The sequence below is a fragment of the Poromitra crassiceps genome (assembly GCF_964638095.1).
Source record: "Poromitra crassiceps genome assembly, chromosome: 8".
In the NCBI taxonomy this organism is placed as follows: domain Eukaryota; kingdom Metazoa; phylum Chordata; class Actinopteri; order Beryciformes; family Melamphaidae; genus Poromitra; species Poromitra crassiceps.
In genome coordinates, this window is record NC_139629.1 from 6,384,083 (window position 1) to 6,408,429 (window position 24,347).

The 24,347-nt window shown below is 45.1% G+C and overlaps 1 protein-coding gene across 1 annotated transcript in view; it reads right to left on the reverse strand.

The window, feature by feature from the left end:
• The window catches only part of sema5ba (sema domain, seven thrombospondin repeats (type 1 and type 1-like), transmembrane domain (TM) and short cytoplasmic domain, (semaphorin) 5Ba), a gene marked incomplete at its 5' end in the record, with an annotated part of 147,186 nt that overhangs the window by 77,192 nt on the left and 45,647 nt on the right, over positions 1–24,347 (reverse strand). The window contains 1 exon segment of the mRNA XM_083642257.1: positions 16,541–16,826. Within this exon segment, the coding sequence (XP_083498383.1) occupies positions 16,541–16,826 (286 nt within the window).

Below are 24,347 nucleotides of genomic sequence, written 5' to 3' on the forward strand. Positions count from 1 at the left end.
AAACCTGGAGAGTAAATCTGTGAAGGCTTGTGGGTTTTGATTGGCTGTGGGGATGAAACCTGGACAGTAAATCTGTGAAGGCTTGTGGGTTTTGATTGGTTGTGGGGATGAAACCTGGAGAGTAAATGTGTGAAGGCTTGTGGGTTTTGATTGGCTGTGGGGATGAAACCTGGACAGTAAATCTGTGAAGGCTTGTGGGTTTTGATTGGTTGTGGGGATGAAACCTGGAGAGTAAATCTGTGAAGGCTTGTGGGTTTTGATTGGCTGTGGGGATGAAACCTGGAGAGTAAATCTGTGAAGGCTTGTGGGTTTTGATTGGTTGTGGGGATGATACCTGGACAGTAAATCTGTGAAGGCTTGTGGGTTTTGATTGGTTGTGGGGATGATACCTGGAGAGTAAATCTGTGAAGGCTTGTGGGTTTTGATTGGCTGTGGGGATGAAACCTGGAGAGTAAATCTGTGAAGGCTTGTGAGTTTTGATTGGCTGTGGGGATGAAACCTGCAGAGTAAATCTGTGAAGGCTTGTGGGTTTTGATTGGCTGTGGGGATGAAACCTGCAGAGTAAATCTGTGAAGGCTTGTGAGTTTTGATTGGCTGTGGGGATGAAACCTGGAGAGTAAATCTGTGAAGGCTTGTGGGTTTTGATTGGCTGTGGGGATGAAACCTGCAGAGTAAATCTGTGAAGGCTTGTGGGTTTTGATTGGCTGTGGGGATGAAACCTGGAGAGTGAAGAGGCTTGTGGCTTAAAAGGTTGCGGTGGACAAGGCTGGGTAAAGCGTTTGGTTAAACAATAGAAGAAAGACTAACCTCCGTTTTTAAAGCTACTGCGCAGCTTTTGAACGTACCACAGCCATGGAGTGTACACAGTGCCACCAGCAACATAGCAGAAGAGTAGAACCCGAAATGACCCTTGTTTCTGTGCCGCGATTGGCTAGTTACAATCTAGCTAATCCCGATCGGTTGTTTGATTCAGTTAAAAAATAAAAATAAAAACAAACTGGGAAGGAACATCCCTATTCTCTCTATGGAGCATCCTCTTACCTAGCGCCTGCTCTCGACGTGTGTGAATGCGCTGTGTCAGTACTGCAAGGTGGCAGAGAGGAGCTGTGTCAGTACTGCAGGGTGGCAGAGGGGAGCACCGCGCCACGCTGTGTCAGTACTGCAGGGTGGCAGAGAGGAGCTGTGTCAGTACTGCAGGGTGGCAGAGAGGAGCACCGCGCCACGCTGTGTCAGTACTGCAGGGTGGCAGAGAGGAGCACCGCGCCACTCCAAAATGAGCTCTGGCGAAACAGCGGGGGAAGCGGAACAGCCCAACAGGTGGCTCATCGACCGACTAGCAGGCTGAGGAAGAGAAGAGTCTCTCCAGACGTCAGCGAAAAGTTATTTTTTCGTTCTCTTTCTTTTCAATGGTGGCATAAGGCTTAGCGAGAGCGACAGGCAGACAGAGAGTGTGTGAGTCAGAGAGAGAGTGTGCTGCGGCGAGCCTGCGGTAACCCAACGCCAAATGGAACGAAACCACAGGCAAATAAGCAGCAGCCACAACCACATTTACACACACACACACACACACACACACACACACACACACACACATACACACACACACCTACACACACACACACACACACACACACACACACACCCACACGCACACGCACACGCACACGCACACACACACACACACACACACACACACACACACACACACACACACACACACACAGTTGTACATAATAGGGACCTAAACTGGTGGTTACGGTTTGTGGTTATAGCTACAGCTACCGTTGAAGCCAAGCGCGGCCTCTGAAAGCCTGTCAGCTTCAGACGATGATCTATTAAGTCCGTTTTTACGCCAGTGAATTGCCAACAACAGAGCGAAGGGGATGATTCAAAAGAATTGAATTCTGTCGCACTAATAGATGCAACGCGTGTGTTCGGAGCCCGTTTAAAAAGCCGCTGAAAGTCATTGAAAAGCTGTTTGACATCTGCTATGCTGTTTTGCTGCGGATGCTCTCTCTCTCTTTTTCTCACTTTTGTGACCGCTGGTGTGCAACACAGTTCTTCTTAACAAATGTTCCCGAGATCTTTGCTGACTTTGCTGCTGGAACACGTGAGAAAAGACATTCCAGAGATGGACCGTATTAGAATGGACAAACGCACGTGTCCAAACGACCCCCTCCCAGAGCTGTGGCCAAAAGAGGCGGACCACCCAGCGTGCCGTGGGAGGACCAGGCGCGTGGCACCCACGGGGACCGGCGACACACTCCTAAACTGAATAATATGTTAAACCTCTCAAGTAAAGTCCTTCCTCCCAATCACTTGAGCTTGCTCAGTAAGGGACTCGGTTTTGTTCCGACTAACCAGTCCAAAGATTTTGATGTGGAAATTGATTTGTTTCGATTTTCTATGAACATCGGACAGAGACAGGAGGGACTCTGTCCTGTGAGTGAGCACCGTCCTTCGGATGAGACCGAGTTCCTGACTCTCTGTGGTCAATAAAGATCCCACCGGCACAAGAGTAGGGGTGTAACCCCGGTGCCCCGCCTGGCTAAACTCCCACACAGGCCTTCCCGGTGCCCCGCCTGGCTAAACTCCCACACAGGCCTTCCCGGTGCCCCGCCTGGCTAAACTCCCACACAGGAATCCTTCCAACAACTAATCCTCCCTCATTATCTAACTGGCACTTTTGAGTTGTCCTCAGCTCTCCACCGTGATAGCTGATGTGTGGGGAGCCTGGTGCATACTTGCTGTGCATCACCCAGGTGGGTGGATGAATTGAGCCCCAGCCGCCATATCTGAAATGCTTTGGGTGAATATAGACGGTTTTAACTTGACAACAATAACAACCGTCACAACCCACCTGAATAACCGTTTTTTTTACATATTCGGCTCATATTAAATGTTAACGTTAGGCCGTGTCTCCGACAGACACAGTAACAACGTAGCCTATTTCGGTCTTTATGTCTTGTAGTAGTTAGTAGTAGTAGTAGTAGTTGTTGTTGTTGTTGTTGTTGATAGTTGCCATAACAACCACCCCTGTCGGAAAGACGTGCACACGCTGGGTAGTAGGAAGCATTGTTGTCTGGTCCGGAGCTAGCCTGAGAGGCTAATAAAAGTTACAGAGTAAGCTGACTCTCAGTACGTTATTGCACGCATAGGCCTATCTTTACATTTAAACGTATAGCAAAAATAAAACAGAAATAGAAGTAGGTTATGTCAGTGTTTTCCCCTGAACAGCTGAGAAAGTGGACACTGTCAATACTTAGCACTGTGAAGCTGATACAATTCAGGTGGCGGTAATGCAACATTTAAGCACCGCCATAAAACACAGAAGAAGAAGCTGAGAAAAAGGAAGTGCTGCGGGGTTGCAGCTGGTGAAAACCATCTATAAATGTAATAAATGATTGTTGTTGTTGTTGTTGTTGTTATTATTATTAATAATAATAAGTTGAGAGGATGTACTGCATGCATACTAAAAATAACCATCAAACATAATCTCACTAGGTCAGAAAGACAGGCCCTGCCTGACCTCCAATCCTCTTCTGTGGTATAATTCTCTCAGCTGATAAAAGGTGGGGCTCTGGTTATTACCTCCGCCGAGGAGCTGATGTTTTCCATGCTGTTTCGTCTGTCAGCAGGATTACAGGAAAACTGCTGGCCTGATGTTGATGAAACTTTGTGGAAACGAAGCGTGTAGCAGAGGCCAAGGAAGAGCCTATTACATTTTGGAGAGCGTGCGGATCCGACTCACTAACATAAGCAGTAATTTGCACGAACAAGCAATAATAGCCAATAATAGCAGAACTTGGCGGAGGTCTGCGCTCTCTGAGTGCCCTTTTAGTTCTCAATAGACATGATTATATAGTAGAGTGCTCCAGACAACTGCAGGATACACATTTGATCCATTTTCCAGGTGACCCTACCGCCCAATTCAAAGTCATTATATATTAATAGTATGTGTCCTGATAGCACAATATACCTATATGGAGATTATTTTGATATTGTATAATCTACTCTTTCATCAAATAATAGGCCTATTGTGCCTTAATTGTTTAGCTTCTTTTTTTTTTACATTTATATGGAGATGTTTTTTTTTATATACTGTATAGGCCTAACCAACTATTGTATCAATCAACTATATTATATAAGCTATTGATCAAACTTATCTCACACTCACACCTTTAATCGGAGAAGGGTTTCCGCCTAACTGCCCAACTGGCCTGCGCGAAGTGCAGTTGGGCAGCAGACGATGCACGGCAGAAATGCGAGGAGGAGGAGGAGGGGAAGGAGGAAGATGACGACACACTGTAGGCTAGAAAGGAGCACTAAATTTCTAGTCAGCTTTAAATGGCATATCAGGTAAATCAGGTACTTGCTCCTCCCATAGTATTTAAATGTGATTGAAGACACTCCTCCCCATGACAGAGCACACCTGTGTCCAATTATAATGTCTGTTGGCTGTTATGTCCCCCAATACCCTGAAGAAGCCTGTCATGTCGAAACCTTGGTCAATTATTAAAATATAGCCTTTTTTTTTTTTTTGCATCGTGGCTAGGAGTGTGCGACCTCCTTCTCTCACACCTGCATTTTCATCGTGGTCAGCACCTCTCTCGTCTCTCCGCGGCCCGTAGCACCGTGATGATCACCCTCATTATGAGTGAAAGGTCAAGTGATTCATCTCATCCCAACAGCCGGTTCCTCTCACCCCCCTCTGTTGCTGTTCCTCTCACCCCCCTCTGTTGCTGTTCCTCTCACCCCCCTCTGTTGCTGTTCCTCTCACCCAGAGCCGTGTAGATAGAAGAGTCGCGACATCTCCATTCACTCCAATGGAATAGGTTTTTTACTCTCAAGAGTTCCAGGAAGTAAGGTCCTGGATTAAGCAGCACTGTCGAGTTGCAGCAAAATAGCCAGTTTGTGTTGCACTCTGAAAGGGTTTTTCCCCCCTTGAATCAAATTGTACATTATCAGCTTTATTTTAGCATGCAAAAGTAGCGCGAGACCCATTCCTGGCTGTTCATTGGCTAATGAGTCTCGCATTTTGGTCCTCCGCTGACGCCACTCTCTCTCAAGAGGACACTACTCTCACCCCCCTCTGTTGCTGTTCCTCTCACCCCCCCCTCTTGCCTTGGAAAGCTTCTCAATTTCATGTTTCATTTTAGAGAGCCCATTCCCAGTCCGCCTGTATCTCCGTCTCTTAATCGCTCTCTTTTGCTGTAATATGAGCTCATTTCTCCACACCTTTTTTATCAGGCCGTAAGGCCCCGTAAGGCTTTCTCAGCGAGGCACGTCTTTAGCAGCGTACGCTTCTCAGCGGGTCCCCCCGGTCAGGCCTCATCATCTCCTCCAGCGTGTCATTGTGTGTCTTTTATGTTAAGGATGAGTGATGGGCAGAGCGAGAGAGAACGAATGAGTTGTCGATAGAGAGAGAGAGAGAGGAGAGAGGAGACAGCGGGACCTTGGGAGGAAGCTCGCTTGCTGTGGCTTTGTGTCTCTCCCTATTTTCTCCATCTCTCTAATAGATACTCTCTCCTTTCCTATTGCTTTCTCCAGCACCAGAGGCCATCATTAGCTAGATCTAACTCACAGAAAAGAGTGTAGCTAGATCTAACTCACAGGAAAGAGTCTAGCTAGATCTAACTCACAGAAAAGAGTCTAGATCTAACTCACAGAAAAGAGTGTAGCTAGATCTAACTCACAGAAAAGAGTGTAGCTAGATCTAACTCACAGAAAAGAGTCTAGCTAGATCTAACTCACAGAAAAGAGTGTAGCTAGATCTAACTCACAGAAAAGAGTCTAGATCTAACTCACAGAAAAGAGTGTAGCTAGATCTAACTCACAGAAAAGAGTGTAGCTAGATCTAACTCACAGAAAAGAGTGTAGCTAGATCTAACTCACAGAAAAGAGTGTAGCTAGATCTAACTCACAGAAAAGAGTGTAGCTAGATCTAACTCACAGAAAAGAGTCTAGCTAGATCTAACTCACAGAAAAGAGTGTAGCTAGATCTAACTCACAGAAAAGAGTGTAGCTAGATCTAACTCACAGAAAAGAGTGTAGCTAGATCTAACTCACAGAAAAGAGTGTAGCTAGATCTAACTCACAGAAAAGAGTGTAGCTAGATCTAACTCACAGAAAAGAGTGTAGCTAAATCTAACTCACAGGAAAGAGTGTAGCTAGATCTAACTCACAGAAAAGAGTCTAGATCTAACTCACAGAAAAGAGTCTAGATCTAACTCACAGAAAAGAGTGTAGATCTAACTCACAGAAAAGAGTGTAGCTAGATCTAACTCACAGGAAAGAGTGTAGCTAGATCTAACTCACAGAAAAGAGTGTAGCTAAATCTAACTCACAGGAAAGAGTGTAGCTAGATCTAACTCACAGAAAAGAGGCTAGATCTAACTCACAGAAAAGAGTGTAGCTAGATCTAACTCACAGAAAAGAGTGTAGCTAAATCTAACTCACAGGAAAGAGTGTAGCTAGATCTAACTCACAGAAAAGAGTCTAGATCTAACTCACAGAAAAGAGTGTAGCTAGATCTAACTCACAGAAAAGAGTGTAGCTAAATCTAACTAACAGAAAAGAGTGTAGCTAGATCTAACTCACAGAAAATAGTCTAGATCTAACTCACAGAAAAGAGTGTAGCTAAATCTAACTCACAGGAAAGAGTGTAGCTAGATCTAACTCTCAGAAAAGAGTGTAGCTAGATCTAACTCACAGGAAAGAGTCTAGCTAGATCTAACTCACAGAAAAGAGTGTAGCTAGATCTAACTCACAGAAAAGAGTGTAGCTAGATCTAACTCACAGAAAAGAGTCTAGCTAGATCTAACTCACAGGAAAGAGTGTAGATAGATCTAACTCACAGAAAAGAGTCTAGATCTAACTCACAGGAAAGAGTGTAGATAGATCTAACTCACAGAAAAGAGTGTAGCTAGATCTAACTCACAGAAAAGAGTGTAGCTAGATCTAACTCACAGAAAAGAGTGTAGCTAGATCTAACTCACAGAAAAGAGTGTAGCTAGATCTAACTCACAGAAAATAGTCTAGATCTAACTCACAGGAAAGAGTGTAGCTAGATCTAACTCACAGAAAAGAGTGTAGCTAGATCTAACTCACAGAAAAGAGTCTAGATCTAACTCACAGAAAATAGTCTAGATCTAACTCACAGAAAAGAGTGTAGCTAGATCTAACTCACAGGAAAGAGTCTAGCTAGATCTAACTCACAGAAAAGAGTGTAGCTAGATCTAACTCACAGAAAAGAGTCTAGATCTAACTCACAGAAAAGAGTCTAGCTAGATCTAACTCACAGAAAAGAGTGTAGCTAGATCTAACTCACAGGAAAGAGTCTAGATCTAACTCACAGAAAAGAGTGTAGCTAGATCTAACTCACAGGAAAGAGTCTAGATCTAACTCACAGGAAAGAGTCTAGCTAGATCTAACTCACAGAAAAGAGTGTAGCTAGATCTAACTCACAGAAAAGAGTCTAGATCTAACTCACAGAAAAGAGTCTAGCTAGATCTAACTCACAGAAAAGAGTGTAGCTAGATCTAACTCACAGGAAAGAGTCTAGATCTAACTCACAGAAAAGAGTCTAGATCTAACTCACAGAAAAGAGTGTAGCTAGATCTAACTCACAGGAAAGAGTCTAGCTAGATCTAACTCACAGAAAAGAGTGTAGCTAGATCTAACTCACAGAAAAGAGTGTAGCTAGATCTAACTCACAGAAAAGAGTCTAGATCTAACTCACAGAAAAGAGTCTAGCTAGATCTAACTCACAGGAAAGAGTCTAGCTAGATCTAACTAACAGGAAAGAGTCTAGCTAGATCTAACTCACAGAAAAGAGTCTAGATCTAACTCACAGAAAAGAGTGTAGCTAGATCTAACTCACAGAAAAGAGTCTAGATCTAACTCACAGAAAAGAGTCTAGCTAGATCTAACTCACAGGAAAGAGTCTAGCTAGATCTAACTCACAGGAAAGAGTGTAGCTAGATCTAATCTAACGAAACACAATCAAGAAACAGAAACCGAACAACTTATATCAAACAAGAGTGGCAGGAGAGGGAGAAGATAGAAAGAAAGAGAGCAAGAACACAGAGGAGACAAGAGCCGATTTGAGCAAGGCAATCTAACTATTCTGCAGGCTAAGCTACCGCCTAAGGCCCTAAACTAAGCCTAAGCTATACTCTCTCAGCAGCCCTCAGCCGTGACCCTAACAACTTATATCAAACAAGCAACACACCAAGGGAAACAATCTAGGTCAGTGGTTAACAAACTTTTCACATCAAACGGAGCCCTAGGCAGTGAGCTCCTCAGCCCTCCTGGCTGAGAGCCTGGCTGCTGCTAGGCACAATCGCTCCAGATCAGTGCACCAGTGAGTGTATCTGGAAAATGTTCTGCCTCTGACTAGATGTCCTATCTTGTAGGCTGCATGCACTGCTGATGCAGCTACTGGTGCACGTTTTCAAGCAGACAGGCCCAGATACACAGACACACACATACACGGTCAGACAGAGTAGACACACACCCGGACCATCAGCACCGGAGCTCTGCATACTTCTCCCTGTACACAAACAGCTGCACCTCCAGCCACACGTCTGTCAAGCTCCTGAAGTTCGCAGATGACACCACCCTCATATAGGGCTCGTCTCTAATGGAGACGAGTCTGCGTACAGACAGGAGATCGAGCACCTGACGACCTGGTGCAGTCAAAACAACCTGGAGCTCAATGGCCAAAAGACAGTGAGTGGAGATGTCTCCTCCACTTTAAAGTGGGAGGTCAACACGACAAAAGTGCTGAAGAAGGCACAACAGAGGCTCTTCTTTTTAAGACAGTTGAAAAAGTTTTCCATTTCTCGTGAGGGAATGATGCAATTTTACCGTGCAGGTATTGAGAGCATCCTCACTTTTGGAATAACCGTCTGGTACGGAAACAGCTCGGCTCAGGATAGGAAACGCCTGAACAGAACAGTGCGTACGGCCTCCAAAATCATAGGACAGGAGCTCCCGTCCCTTACTGAGATCTACTCCAACAGACTCAAGAAAAAGGGACAACATATTCTCAGGGACCCTTCTCACCCTGCCAATTATCTTTTTAATTTTCTTCCTTCTTTTAAAAGGTTGAGAAGTATCAAAAGCAGAACAGCTAGGTTTTGTAACAGCACCTACCCCGAGGCTGTCCGTGCTCTCAACTCTTAATGTGCTGCAGGCTCTATTCAAGTCTGACACAGACAGATATTCTGTGTGACAGCACTTAATTTTAACGTATATTATCTTAACTTACCACAGCTGGTCGTGGTTTTGTAACCTCCCTGTGGGAGTGTTGTTTTACTTTGGTAAAATTGTATTTTGCACTTTATGCATTTTGTCACTTTTATCTCTTTTTTTTTGTCGGAATGTGTGCATCGTACAGTATGTGAGGGGAATTGTATGTCTTCATGTTTTGCTGTGTTCTGTGATTGAGCTCACTAAACCAAATTCCTATCAACGATGTTGAATGGCAATAAAGTATTGAAACTTGAAACTTGAAACATGGTTGTGGACTACAGAAAGCCCCACCTCCCCCCATCACTCTGGCACCCCATTCATACTAGGGCTGTGAATCTTCACTGGCCTCACGATTCGATTCGATTACGATTCAGAGGGCTACGATTCGATTCGAGTACGATTATCGATGCATCTCGATGCATCTCGATGCATCTTAAATCGATGCATCACTTTTTTCCGCAATACATGATTTCTTTTTTCTCACTTTCTTTTTTCTCACTGTGTGGCTACTTTTAAAATAAAAGTGCATTTGGAATTGCATTGTATTATGATCCATAATTAAAATAAACAACTGCATGTACTTCCATTATATTTTATTTTATTATTAACACATTGACTGCCAGCCGTTTTTTTTTGCTGTAGGTAGCTTCTGCCAAGCCGTTTTTTGAGGATTCTGGCTCATTTTACAAGAGCCGAGGATTCGTTTCAGCTTGGACTTTGTGAACATACAATATCTCAAAAGTACTAATAGAATGTGTACTTTCTCTGTCTAAAAGAGTTAGTTTGTAGAGTTAGTAGTTATGTAAGCATTAGCAGTTGAATACAGCATGGTTTTAGTGTCAGAAAAAATATTCAGAGATAAACGGCTTTTTGTGAAATTGGATAGAACAGTCACTTTAACCATTCATTTTTGGCTCTCTCTCTCTCTCTCTCCCTCCCCCTCTCGCTCTCTCTCCCTCCCTCTCGCTCTCCCTCCCTCTCTCTCTCTCTCTCTCTCTCTCTCCCTCCCTCTCGCTCTCCCTCCCTCTCTCTCTCTCTCCCTCCCTCTCGGGAGGGAGACGCACTAGGTTTAATCCTAGTGAGAGGGGGAGAGGGAGAGAGAGAGAGAGAGAGAGAGAGAGGGAGGGAGGGAGAGAGAGAGAGCGAGAGAGAGAGAGAGAGAGAGGGAGAGAGCGAGAGGGAGAGTTGCTTCAACTCCTCCCTCCGTGGGCGTTCTTCTTGGCTGCAGCGCCGTGTAACAAGCACTTTCCTACCTGTGCAAATTCACTTTCTCATACTCTCGACCTCTCAAATAAATTTCTGAATAGAAATTAAATTACTCTAAATTAGAGCGAAAAAGAAACAAAAAAGAATGGGTTGAAAATCCCATTCTAAAAGCCTTTTATGGCTGTTTCCAATTTGGTGCTATTTTGCAAGGCAAAATGGCCTGCTGATTGTCACCAGCCTCACTGCCCCGCTGCCGCTGTGCCTGGCTGTGCCTGTCTGCGTGGCCGCTCCCCGAGGAAGCCCGGCTGGACTCGCCCGCCTCCCGGAGCCCTGGCCGAGAGCTCCGATGAAGCCCCTGCGACTCTGGTCATATTTACGCTGCGTGCCTCAAAGTGTGCTCCATCCGCAATCCACGATGCAAGTTTGCAATCCCGCACCGCCAGCAATCAACGCGAAAACGAAAGCGCCTCCACCAATCCATTTTCATGAGAATGGAAATGGATCACACTGCTTTTTGCTTGCCTTCCTACTTCCTTGTCGCCACTTAGTGGGTCGGTGGAATGGGTTGTACACGTTGTACACGTCCAATACTTATATAAGATATGTAAAAGGGTTAGATGCACAACCCCCCGTTAAAAAAAAAAAAATCGATGCCAAAAACGTGTTTACACGTTGTTGGCAGTCAACAGCTGGATTCTGAAAACGTGTTTACACGTTGTTGGCAGTGAATGTGTTAATTTAAAAAAAAAAATTAATCGATTTTTGACATTTGTGAATCGATGCAGAATCGTGCACGTCCGCATCGCGATGCATCTTATAATCGATTATTTTTGACACCCCTAATTTATACCTGGTTTCTAAATGTGACCTGTATCCAGATAAGTTGTCTGAATAATGGTCCCATTTAAAAACCAGGTGTAAACGGGGTGAAAGAGATCTGGACACAATGTGAGCCAGACTACATCCAGAGGTGGTCAGGCAGATCTGATCACATCCTGATCACGGTGCATTTACACCTTGCATTAGCATGCGTTTTTTCTTATCCATATAACATGCAACATGTTTCACTCACTATGGCTGTTAACTCTATCTTGTATCACACGGACGGGCACACACACACACGCACACGCACACGCGCACACACACACACACACACACACACACACAGACAGACAGACAGACAGACAAATGCACACACTCATATTCCCTCACATCAGCACAGAGTGGGTGCAACAGAGGCTGTGCACCTGAAACCCTGTGTCGGTCTCTAACGCGTCTAACCTGCTTTCACAGGAGAAAATAACAGCTCAAACTACATTAAGGCCGGCGTCTCAACCTCAGTGAATACCTGCGTCGCAGCAGAAAAGCGAAAAGGGCACACTCAGCAGAGCTGCGTAGCCGCGGCCCGGGGAGCAGAAATTGAACCTAAGCTGCCAGGATTATCCATATCTTTATACTGCACAACAATACGCCGGCAAAAATCAACAGCTCTGGCCTGAAACAGTCACATCCAGAGCCAGAGAGAGTCAGCAACGCCTCCGCAAAACAATCAAACAATGCTGCAGGTTCAATAGGTTGCTCCAAAAGCCAGGTGCTTTTCTGTTCTTGTGTGAAGAAGTGCATAGTTCACTAATGGTTCTGGCTATGTGAACCCTTTGAAGCACTGGGTTTAACTGGACTCTGGAGTCAAATCTAAGACCCTGTACAGTACCTCCTCCAGCTCGGTTCTCCAATACACAGTAGAACCCAAGTTATTTAAATATTCACCCTGCAAGGGGACCTGCCTATCCGATTTTCCAATTATCCATTGGAACTGTCAAATCAACTATTATAAGAGAAATGGCATAACTGTTTGAATCTCTGGGTGTGGGTGTGGGTGTGTGTGTGTGTGTGTGTGTGTGTGTGTGTGTGTGTGTGTGTGTGTGTGTGTGTGTGTGTGTGTGTGTGTGTGTGTGTGGTATGATGGCATGGCAAGAACCTAGGAAGAACTCTATCCTCTAATTGCATCCCTTTCTGTTTCAACACTGATACACCAGTAGCGTATTCTGTCTCATTGTATTCAGAGCAGGTATTCGGCCTGCCACTGGGGGGGGGGGCGCTCACACGTTTCAAGGTGGATTCGATGTCAGAGAGTTGATATGATGTGAAGAAGAGCAAGTTGTGTCAAATCTGAAATATTGTTGAAAGTTACAAGGCTGGCTTCACATGGCTTTCACCGGCATATCGTTTATCGGCCGCGTCAAACCTGATCCCACTCTACATCTATCACACATTCTCCAGGAATATAAAGGTGTTATAAAGGTGTTTCTAAACAACTCCCAGGCATTTTGTGTGTCTTTGTTTGCTGTGCACATGCCAACTTACACACGTGTTTGTGTGTCCCAGAGAGTTTGCGCGTGCAGTACATGCTCCGCGCGTGAACATGAACAGAACCTTGCTCATGCCCTTCCCTCCCGGACCTATCACCCTCCTCGAGCTGCTGAAGTGGGTTCAGTTCTTGCGGTGAACTCAGCCCGACTGTCAGTGAAGCTCATCATTATATAGCCACTGATGGCAGGTTAGCCACCTCGATGGTAGAACCTCCAGCTGTGGAGCACAGCCTTCTTCTCAGGCCGTGACAGAAGGACCCTGCCAATAAGGGCCTCCTCGTGCTCTGAGGTCTCAAGTGGCGCGACTCTGACGGAATGCTTAACGCGATATGGCTGCTGGACAGGATGTGCTGGCCGGGGGGCACGTCTCAATACATTTACATAGTAGAGTCACATCCTTTCCTTTCCTCCTTCCTCGCTTCTCTCCTCAGGTCGTCTGAAGACAGCGGGAGGGTTGAAAGTCATTATGCAGGATGCAAGTCGAATAGCCCTTAATGGGATATCATACGACATAAAGGGAAGGGCACGGAGAGAGGATGCCTCTCGACACTATTGAGACCTAGCCCAGATCGTGAACAGAGGGGATAAATACTCTCCGTTCTGTTTTATGACTCCAAACTCCTGGGAGCAGCTGAGACAGATGGAGACAGTGTTTGTGGTGATTGCATTACCATATCCAAACCCCACCATGGTTTCGGAGGTGGGACATGGGCTTTGGTTCGGAGAGAGACAAGAAGGACGCACCCAAGGAATACAGACAAGGCTTGGAGATCACTGACTTTTTCTCTTCCTTTCCTTTAGTCTCTCTTTCTCTTTCTCTCTCTCTCTCTCTCTCTCTCTCTCTCTCTGTCTCCCACTAAAGATGGCCGCAGGCTGGTGCAAAGCAGCCATGTGGTGCCAACTGCTGGCAGCTGAACAGGTGAGAGGGGGAGCAGACGGTGAGAAGATTCAACTTCTCCCTTGACAGAGCACAGAATACATCTGAATACCAACGAGCATGCTCGCCGACGGACACACACGCACACACGCACGCACGCACGCACGCACGCACACACACACAGAGACACACACACACACACACACACACACACACAGACAGACACACACACACACACACACACACACACACACAGACACACACACACACACACACACACACACACACAGACAGACACACACACACACACAGACACACAGACACACACACACACACACACACACACACACACAGTCTAAGAAAGCATCACTCTGCCACACTAGCAGTGTTCATGGTGACAGCATCTATACAGGTTTTTACAAAGTGGCCAGGACTGTAACACTAATTTACACAGTCATTAATGTCATCAAGAGAGAGTGTTAGTGACTGATAGGTACAATTGAAATCACATTAGCCTTTATTTGGACAATCACTAGTTAATCAGTGACTGTCAAGAGGTTCCAGGTAAGAGAGAGTGTTATTGACTGTCAGAGGTTCAAGGTAAGGCTCTTAGGGGCGGCTGTGGCTCAGGAGGTAGAGCGGGTCGTCCCCCAATCAGAAGGTCGGTGGTTCGATCCCCGGTGTGTGTGTGTGTGTGTGTGTGTGTGTGTCACTGACCCCCTCCCCCCATAATTCATTTATGTCTGTGTTGTCATCCCTCGTCTTCACTGCAGTTGCAGCTCTTTTTGTTGGGGTTGCTCATCCCACCTATTCAATAGTGGGGGCCCTTTAAAGGAACTGTTCACTGAAAAATGAAGATTCAGTCATCAGAAAAGCCAGTCACCACTGATTTCAGTACATTACAGGGTGGTGACTGGTCTTCTCTCCAGTTGTGCTGGACAGTGGCAACCTCCCCGTGTGTTATATGGACACACTTCACCTGTGTTTCATCTGGCATGAGGGGGAGTACTGTAGATTAGAACAGAATTTTCATTTTTGGGTGAACTGTTCCTTTAATTACTAAGGCATTACAGTAATATTACTTTTCCCAGTAACAAATCACTATTTTAATTTCAGAATTAATATGAAAGTAATAAAATAAGCCAGCGTTTTTTTTTGTTTTTTTTTAAATTATCACTCCCTCCAATTATGTGGCGGTCCTCCCACTCTGCCAGCTGCTCTGTGTGTCTGGTCTGTCCTGTAGGAGGCTGGTAGGCAGGGCCGTTGTCAGCTCTGATGGAGTGCACCTGGGCCCCGTGTACTCCTCTTTAAAAGATGGCCGACCATCAGTGCATCCCTCCCTCCTTCCGCGCCTATGCACACCTTTTGTTCTCTTCTTTTGGTTTGATGTAGTTTGTGTTGTTGTTGTTTGCTTCTTAGTTTTAGTGAATCAATTATTGTTATGAATTTACTTTGGTGTATAGACCAAATCAGCGGGATGTTTACATTTACTTCCGGGTACCCCTGAGGTCCACACATTATAATGGCGGTGGACGGCACAAACTGACGTGTTGAAGACAAAAACAGACAAAGAAGACAAAAATGGTTCGTCCGTGTTGTGTTGTTGTTTAATATCATTCATAACAACACTTTCACTAACGTTAGTGGAGACCAGACTAGCTAATTTACCTGTTGGACCAGACTAGAGTAGTCTTGAAGCTAAATTAAATTGACGTGGCGTCAGTAGCTCTGTCTGTACCAGGCTCTTTCTCGCCGAGAAGAGCCTGGTGACGCGAGGTTACTCTGTCTGTAACGTAAAAAAACAGCGAGTTTGACAGTCAAACAAACGTTATTAGCTAGCTAACACTACATAAAACAAACACAGAAGAAAGGCTAGATACGTCGGACAAGCATGTTTACCAACCGTTTAACCATTTAAATTGAAAGTACTCGGCCGAAAACAACGAGAGGGTTTGACAGCATTTATTTGACAACACGCACATTTAAACCTGCCGCCTTCCCCAAGTGGTACCCGGAAGTAAATTTGTTTACATGGTGACGTCACGGTGATTTGGTCTATAGCTCCCTCATTGAGTGCGTTTACCATTATTCAAGTGGTCATGTAAACAGCCACAAACCAAATCCTTTATCAGATAAAGACCGTTATCTTTTCCTGTGACTGAGCTTGTTTGTTTGTTATCAAATATATATACAATAAAAATATATATACAATAAAAATATATATACAATAAAAATATATATACAATAAAAATATAGAAAAGAAAAAAGAAAGATAAAGACCATTATCGGATTATGAGAAATCTGATCAACCTAGCTTTCTGCTGAATTATCAGTTTTATTCATTGCCTGGCCCAATCTCAATGTCCACTCATGCACTTTGAGGTGAGTTCCCGCTATTTTATAAAGTGCATGTAAACGCGGAAATCAGATTATTGCCGGTTACCTGATTATTCTCAGTTACCTGATTATTGTTTGCATGTAAACACACTCACTCACTGTTACTTCCTTGAGTTGTAACACTAAATAGCAGACTGAACTGAAGATGAATTATGGTATCCCCAAACTATTTCCCAACCCCGTCACAGATGATTTGGCTGATAAAATGGCAGAAAAGTTGTCTCTGTGTGGGAGTATTCCCTTCACTGCATTTTGCATCCAGCAAAAGGATGGCAAGAACATTGGACATGGATTCTGTATTACCATGATCTTTGAGTTGAGTGATTTGAAAATGTTTTAGGGTAAAAGGAGATGCAACCACCTATTTGGGAGTGTATGGGGAAAAAGTAGTAGTAGTAGTAGTAGTAGTAGTATAACGAATAGCATCACTCACACATTAGTAGTGAAGATGCCATAGATGAGGTCTTGCTCGGGCAGGTAGAAGGTGCTCTGCAGCTCGTTGTAGTAGAAGGGGATCTCCCCAGAGCGCGAGCAGTTGAGCCTGGCCTTCATGAAGGTGGTCCAGGTGTCCTCCAGGAGGAAGCGGCCGCCGATGTCGTTCTTGCAGACGCGCGCCACGCGGGAGTAGACCGTCTTGCCGCAGTCGTGCTCCACGGCGTTCTCCCTCAGGAAGAAGAAGGTGAACAGGCCGATGTCGTAGGCCGAGATGAAGTGCGGCTCTGCAGGGGGGAGAGGAGGAAGAGCATCACTGCACCGTCACTCAGGGAAACAGGAAGATCTGCCACATGTATCTCCTCTAGGGGGCTGTGGCTTTGACCTTTGCACTCCATAGCGTACCTATATGTACCGCCATCGCGAGATTGCCCACGGGGCCAAAGGAAGTGAATTCCCCATTCATTTTCCCATTAACATTTCATAAAATCCTTATAAAAATACTTTTACTTGGACAAACCAAGAGATTCAGCTTCAGGATCACGAGACACCAAAGAACATTTCACTCGTTTCACCGCCTTTTTTTGTTTTGTTTTGGGCCGAGTGAAATGTTCTATATGGTCTCCTGTGATTGTGAACACAGCTGATTCTCTTAGTTTGTCCAAATAAAACTCTTTTTATGAAACGTCAATGGGAAAATGAATGGGGGAATTTCACTCCCTACGGGGAACCGTGAAGAGGGCGTGACTCAGGCACTCTATATTGATTGCACTAAACAGTCGTCGTGCTTTGTTCTAAGCTAAGGGCCTGCATGTCACATGTATACACGAGAGGAGGATGTCGAGTCGCAGCAGAAGAGAAGATAACTAAATGGTTAGATCATAAATCATCATAAAGCCATCTGATGGCTTGATAGTAAATCCATGCAGCTGTGTCTGTTTGACTGCAGTTCCCTGCGTTTTTTATTGCTCTGTGTGACAGAGGACATGATTAATAGCCCTCCCTACCAGGCCGCTTATCAGGTAGAGCAGATTGAATAACAGTTTGAATGGGATACCAATGTCCCCCATTGTCAACAACACATGACAAATACTACACATGACTCAACATAGAATACTACGCATGACTCAGCATACTCTGTTGTGGACAACACATGACTCAACATAGAATACTACACATGACTCAACATAGAATACTACACATGACTCAACATAGAATACTACATGAATTTATGTCCTATGATTCTGGGATTGGAATTTTGGCAGACTCTGCAGGAAGAGCTGTTGGCTCAATAATAGGTAAAGTGAAATTCTGTAAAGACATTGGCTATTCCACATACTCACAGCTTTATGAAGCATGTGTTTGTCCCATTTTTAGTTATGCAGCTGGAGTATGGGGTTGCAAGGATGCCAAAAAAGTAAATTCCATCCAGAATAGAGCCATAAGATGCTTCCTTGGGGTACATGCATTTGCCCCTATTCTTGCCATACAGGGTGATATGGGTTGGGAACCGGTGGAGATTAGACTAAAGGGAGAAATGATACGGCTATGGAACCGCTTCATTAATATGCCAGAGAGTAGGTTAACAAAGAAGGTCTTCAACTGGGACAAGGCTCATAGTCACCCCTGGATAAAGGAAATTTGTTCTACTCTTAGAGAGGCAGACCTGGCATATATTTTTCACAACATGCTTTGCTGTAATGTTAATATGTTGAAACAAAAGTTATCTCTTAATTACAGAGAGGGATGGGCAAACGACATATGGTCTAAACCTAAGCTTAGATCATATGTTCAGATGAAGCAGTGTTTTGGTCCTGAGCCCTATGTCACTTCCTTTCTAACCAGAAACCAGAGGTCTTTATGTGCTCAGCTGAGAATTGGTATTCTGCCTCTTGCCATTGAAGTAGGGCGGTTCACAGCTATACCAGAAGAGAACAGGATATGCAATGTCTGTGATCTAAAGGATGTTGAAAATGAGTTTCATTTCATGTTTTATTGTACTTTATATGATGATTTGAGGATTTCCTTATTTGACGAAATGCAAAAGCAAAGACCTGAGCTCTTCTGGGCAGATGATGGCCAGAAGTTGGAGTGGTTGTTTAAGACTGAGGTATTTAAGACTGCTAACTTTATCTCTAGGGCCTGGAATAGAAGGCAAGCGCAGCTCTTTAAGTAGGTTCAGGTGGTGGTTTTCATGCTGTACAACTTTACTGTATGTATTTTGGGTGTTTTCTGTTGGTTTTATGTTTTGATCATTGTTTGTTTAAATGATGAACAGTAAAAGTGTCCTGTAAGCCCATGTGGGCTGGGCTTCATTCGAAGCATGACACTTAAATAAAGAAAATCAATCAAAAAAAAACTACACATGACTCAACATAGAATACTACACATGACTCAACATAGAATACTACACATGACTCAACATAGAATACTACACATGACTCAACATGTTGAGTATGTACTGGATTTTTCTTTCTTGAAAGATATGCTTGATCATTTGATTTTGTTTGTTTTGTTTCTTGAATGTACTTAAATGTACATGTTTTTATTTGTCTTTTTTTAACAACATGTTCAAAAAACCCGGATATGCCACCCGGAACCGCAGCAGTTAAATAGTATGAGTTGTGCCAAACAAACGTTAATATCTCAAAAAGTATACATCACATCGCTTATCTTTTGACATTCTGAGTGAGAGAAGAATTAGCTCTAGGGTCTGATGAATAATATATGCATGTCATGTTAAAACTGTGTGAACTGTCGCAGTTTTTAAAAAGTGAAATGAGTAAAAATTCGTCAAACCAAACGGTTCAGATATATTTAGAATCAGGAGAGACCATAGAACATTTCACATTTCACTCGGACCGAAACTTGAAAAAATATTTTTGTTAAATCCGCATTTTGTTATGTTATGTGGTCTCTCCTGTTTCTAAATATATCTGAACCGTTTGGTTTGAACAAGTAAAAACATTTTTTATAAGCATTTTACGAAATGTCTATGGGAAAATAAGTGGCGGATGAAAATCTTTGGTACAGTGCTGAAGCAGGAAGTGACGTTCCACTTTGCCTCTCTATAATATTGCTACCTATATACATTTTCAAAGAGCACATTGGTTTTCATATCACTCCACAGGCAACAAATATCTCCTGTATCTACCAACATCAAGAGCAAATAAAGGTGATTCTGTTGTTTTGATCCTGAACTGAGTTTTACCAAAGTGACATTTTCTGCCTTTGTGTTTTCCACTTACAGGGAGGCCTTACTCACACAGGAACGATGAAACACACTACTGTGGCTGACACACACACACACACACACACACACACACACACACACACACACACACACAACTACTGTGGCTGTGTGATACACACACACAAACACACACACACACACACACACACACACACACACTGGAGACACACACTCGTACACCAAATCGAATTGCAAACCTGAATTCACACTCAAGTGTGCACGCCCGCACCCACATGCAAACACACAGATCTAAAAAACCTACAAAATAAAGCGACAGGGCACAGGCACTCGCACACACAGTGGAGCTGACCTGTGGAGATGACCTGTGGAGCTGACCTGTGGAGATGACCTGTGGAGATGACTGTGGAGCTGACCTGTGGAGATGACCTGTGAAGGTGTGTAAGGTGCCTCTGGGGCTAGTGGGGGCAGTGTTGAGTATCACTTTAAAGAATCAGATTTGGAGGCGGGCCGGTCTGGAAACACTGTCCGCAGCTATAGCAGCGGCCTAATTCCATTTCCCAGCTGTGATACAAAACGAGCAGTGGTTGGACTGTGGCCACAGATGAACGAGCTTGTGGCGGAATAAGTCAATTTCCACCCCATAACACCAAAGACACAATCAGCTGAGCAACTGTTCCAGCCATCTGAACCTATAACTGCCTGTTATATAATATTATATACATTATATTTTTTTCTCCTTTTGATTTTCCCCCCATTGTACTTGGCCAATTGCCCCTGCTGCCCCGGTAGCTACGCCTCTGCCGATCTGGGGAGAGCCGTAGATACACACATGCTTCCTCTGATACATGTGCAGTTGCCAGCCGCTTCTTTTCACCTGATGGCGGGGAGCTTCACCGGCAGGATGTAGCACGTGGGAGGATCACACTATTCCCACCAGTTCCTTTCCGCCCCGAACAGGCGCCCCGACCGACCAGAGGAGGCGCTAGTGCAGCGACCAGGACACATACCCTCATTCGCAGCCGCAGACACAGCCAATCATGCCTGTATGGATGCCCGACCAAGCCGGAGGTAACACGGGGCGCAAACCTGCAACCCTCGGGGTGGTAGGCAGGGAATCTACCGCTACACTACCCGGACACCCAACTGTCTGTCATACTACCTAGGATATTGCACACAGTGTGTTGGCTGGTAGAGGTGCAGCCAGTCCAGATGTCGCCTCAGCCACATTGTTATCACCATTGATCCTGCATGAAACAACAGGAGAACGAGCGTGTAAAAACGAGCGTGTAAAAACGAGCGTGTAAAAACGAGCGTGTAAAAACGAGTGTGTAAAAACGAGTGTAAAAACGAGCGTGTAAAAACGAGCGTGTAAAAACGAGTGTGTAAAAACGAGCGTGTAAAAACGAGTGTAAAAACGAGCGTGTAAAAACGAGCGTGTAAAAACGAGTGTGTAAAAACGAGTGTGTAAAAACGAGTGTAAAAACGAGCGTGTACAAACAAGCATGGAAAAACGAGTGTGTAAAAATGAGCGTGTAAAAACGAGCGTGTAAAAACGAGTGTGTAAAAACGAGTGTGTAAAAACGAGTGTGTAAAAACGAGCGTGTAAAAATGAGTGTGTAAAAAGTGGGACTTGAGTGTTTAATTCAGTCGGTGCACTAATTACTTTTCCCCAGCAGCTTATTGAACGTAATGAAGTGGAGAACCTTCTCATTTCATCCTGGATCTGCATTTATAATCTACGGCGTGATGAATAAGTGCCATTAAACAAAATGGAAGCGCACATAAACTGAGCCGAACTGCACGGCGCAGACCCAGGGCCTTCATCATCTTCATTACCCAGCGCGTTCATCATCATCACCATTATTATTATTATGCATGACACCCAAAGCTATCATCTATTATTTAAATTCACCTGAGAAAATAAATGACTTGTCAAACAAATCACTTGCTTACAAATGGTAGGTAATGCACTTTCTAATGCAGCCAGATAATTGGTGCTAACGAGCATATACAGATGAGTGAGTGGGAGAGTGGTGTCATGGCTGTGTTGGGTCATTGGCAATTACGAGAGCGGAGGCTGAAGAGGCAGCCATCTTCATAATATGTTTGTACTGGTTTCTCTATAGCTAACGGGAATGTGAAGGAGCTAATGGTGCCTGTATACTGTATGTACACGCATTATATAGGTGCCTGAGCTACTAAGTGGATGCAGGCAGGCGTACATACCTGTGTTTGTGCATAGGTGCATGTCAGCAAAGGGCAGGTGGAGCTGACAGTTTCTGCATAATATTACTGAAGCTGCGTGGGTGCGAACGTGACAAACAGACTTTTTTCCCCCACAGCAGCCCGCTGACTGCTAAACAGATTGTTCAGTCTAGCAGGCTGGCTGGGGGGCTGGAGGGGCTGAAGGGGCTGGGGGGCTGGAGGGCCTGGGGGGGCTGGGGGGGCTGGAGGGGCTGGGGGGGCTGAAGGGGCTAGGGGGCTGAAGGGGCTGGAGGGCTGGAGGGGCTGGAGGGGCTAGGGGGCTGGAGGAGCTGGGGGGGCTGGAGGGGCTGGGGGGCTGGAGGGGCTAGGGGGCTGGAGGGGCTGGGGGGCTGGAGGGCCTGGAGGGGCTGAAGGGGCTGGAGGGGCTGAAGGGGCTGGGGGGCTGGAGGGGCTGGAGGGGCTGAAGGGGCTGGAGGGGCTGAAGGGGCTGAAGGGGCTGGGGGGGCTGGGGGGCTGGAGGGGCGCCACTGCCAACGACAACACGCCCATCTCTGGATCAAACACTGTCATCGAGAACTTGCTTGTCAAGTACTATGCTGAACTATGTCTCACTATTATGATTATTATTATGATTATGATTATGATTATGATTATGATTATGATTATGATTATTGTTATTGTTATTATTTTACCATGTCTAAAGTAATTTATAGAAACATTCCAAATTGTATACCGGTATTTCACATTTCTGTAACTATTTTCTGTAACCACTTTCAAGGCCCCGGAGTTTTTTTTTAGTCAATTCTCCTTCAACTTCACTTGCAAATGATATATTGTATCCTTTTCTTTTCTCTTCTCTTTATATGCGTAAATAAAGAAACAAAAGAAAAGAAAACTGGGATGGCTAGTTGATGCACAGACAGCCTGTGCAGGAAGGAGTACGTGTGCGAAAAAGCACTTGCTGTGGCAATGTTGTGTACGCCGCTGCACCGCTCTGAAATGAACTGAGACACAAGAGAGTCAACGAGAGAGAGAGCGACAGAAATATAAATACATTGTTACATATACTGTCATTTCTATAGGAGATAGTGAGAGAGGTGCTGCACAGAGATTGTTCTATATTTAATCCACAGTCGATTTCATATCTCCCTCGCTTCGTTCAGATGCATGATGATGTGGAACAGTTGGTCAGCACTTGGCAGCCTGCCAATCCAATAAAGCAGCAGATTGATTGGATCCAGGACGCCCCCCCCCCCCCACCACCACCACCCGTGTGCGTGGCTCGCCCTGAACTGGAGAGGCTTATAGCGCTGGAAATGAGATTTTCATTCACACCCTGAAATCCACTGGGAACACTGCTCCATAACCCTGACGCAATCAGCCAAGAAGAAAAGTAGGTTTTGTCTGTGATGGCATGAGCTTGTGTGTGCGTGCGCACGTGTGTGTGTGTGTGTGTGTGTGTGTGTGTGTGTGTGTGTGTGTGTGTACTGTAGCGCAACATGTGTGTTTGACTCTGTGTGTGTGTCTGCAGGCAGCCAGCTGCGATTATGCTGATGAGCACACTATTGACTCTATAACTGTACTGTACTCTTCTCCCCTCCTACCTCTCCCTCTCTCTCTCTCTCTCTCTCTCTCTCTCTCTCTCTCTCTCTCTCTCTCTCTCTCTCTCTCTCTCTCTCTCTGTGTGTCTCTCGCCCTCTCACACATACATACGCACACACAGTTCAGCTCAGGCACACTTGGAAGCACACGCTTGCATGCAATCTGCATGCAAACTCGCTCGCCTACTGACTGGCTGGCTGGCTGGCTGACTGACTAGCTGACTGGCTGACTGACTAGCTGACTGACTAGCTGACTGACTGACTGACTAGCTGACTGACTAGCTGACTGACTAGCTGACTGACTGACTGACTAGCTGACTGACTGACTGACTGGCTGACTAGCTGACTAGCTGACTGACTGACTGACTGACGGACTAGCTGACTGACTGACTAGCTGACTGACTGACTAGCTGACTGACTAGCTGACTGACTAGCTGACTGACTGACTAGCTGACTGACTAGCTGACTGACTAGCTGACTGACTAGCTGACTGACTGACTGACTGACTGACTAGCTGACTGACTGACTGACTGACTAGCTGACTGACTGACTGGCTGACTAGCTGACTGACTGACTGACTGACTGACTGACTAGCTGACTAGCTGACTGACTGACTAGCTGACTGACTGACTGACTGACTGACTGACTGACTGGCTGCCTTGGCTGGTCATAATAAAAGGCCAGTCTAAAATGTGCATCTTTTCTTTCAACTCATGAAAAATGAGAGCAAAAACAAAAGTGTTGCATTTGTATTTTTTGTTCAGTATATTTCCAGTCTCTTCTTTCTC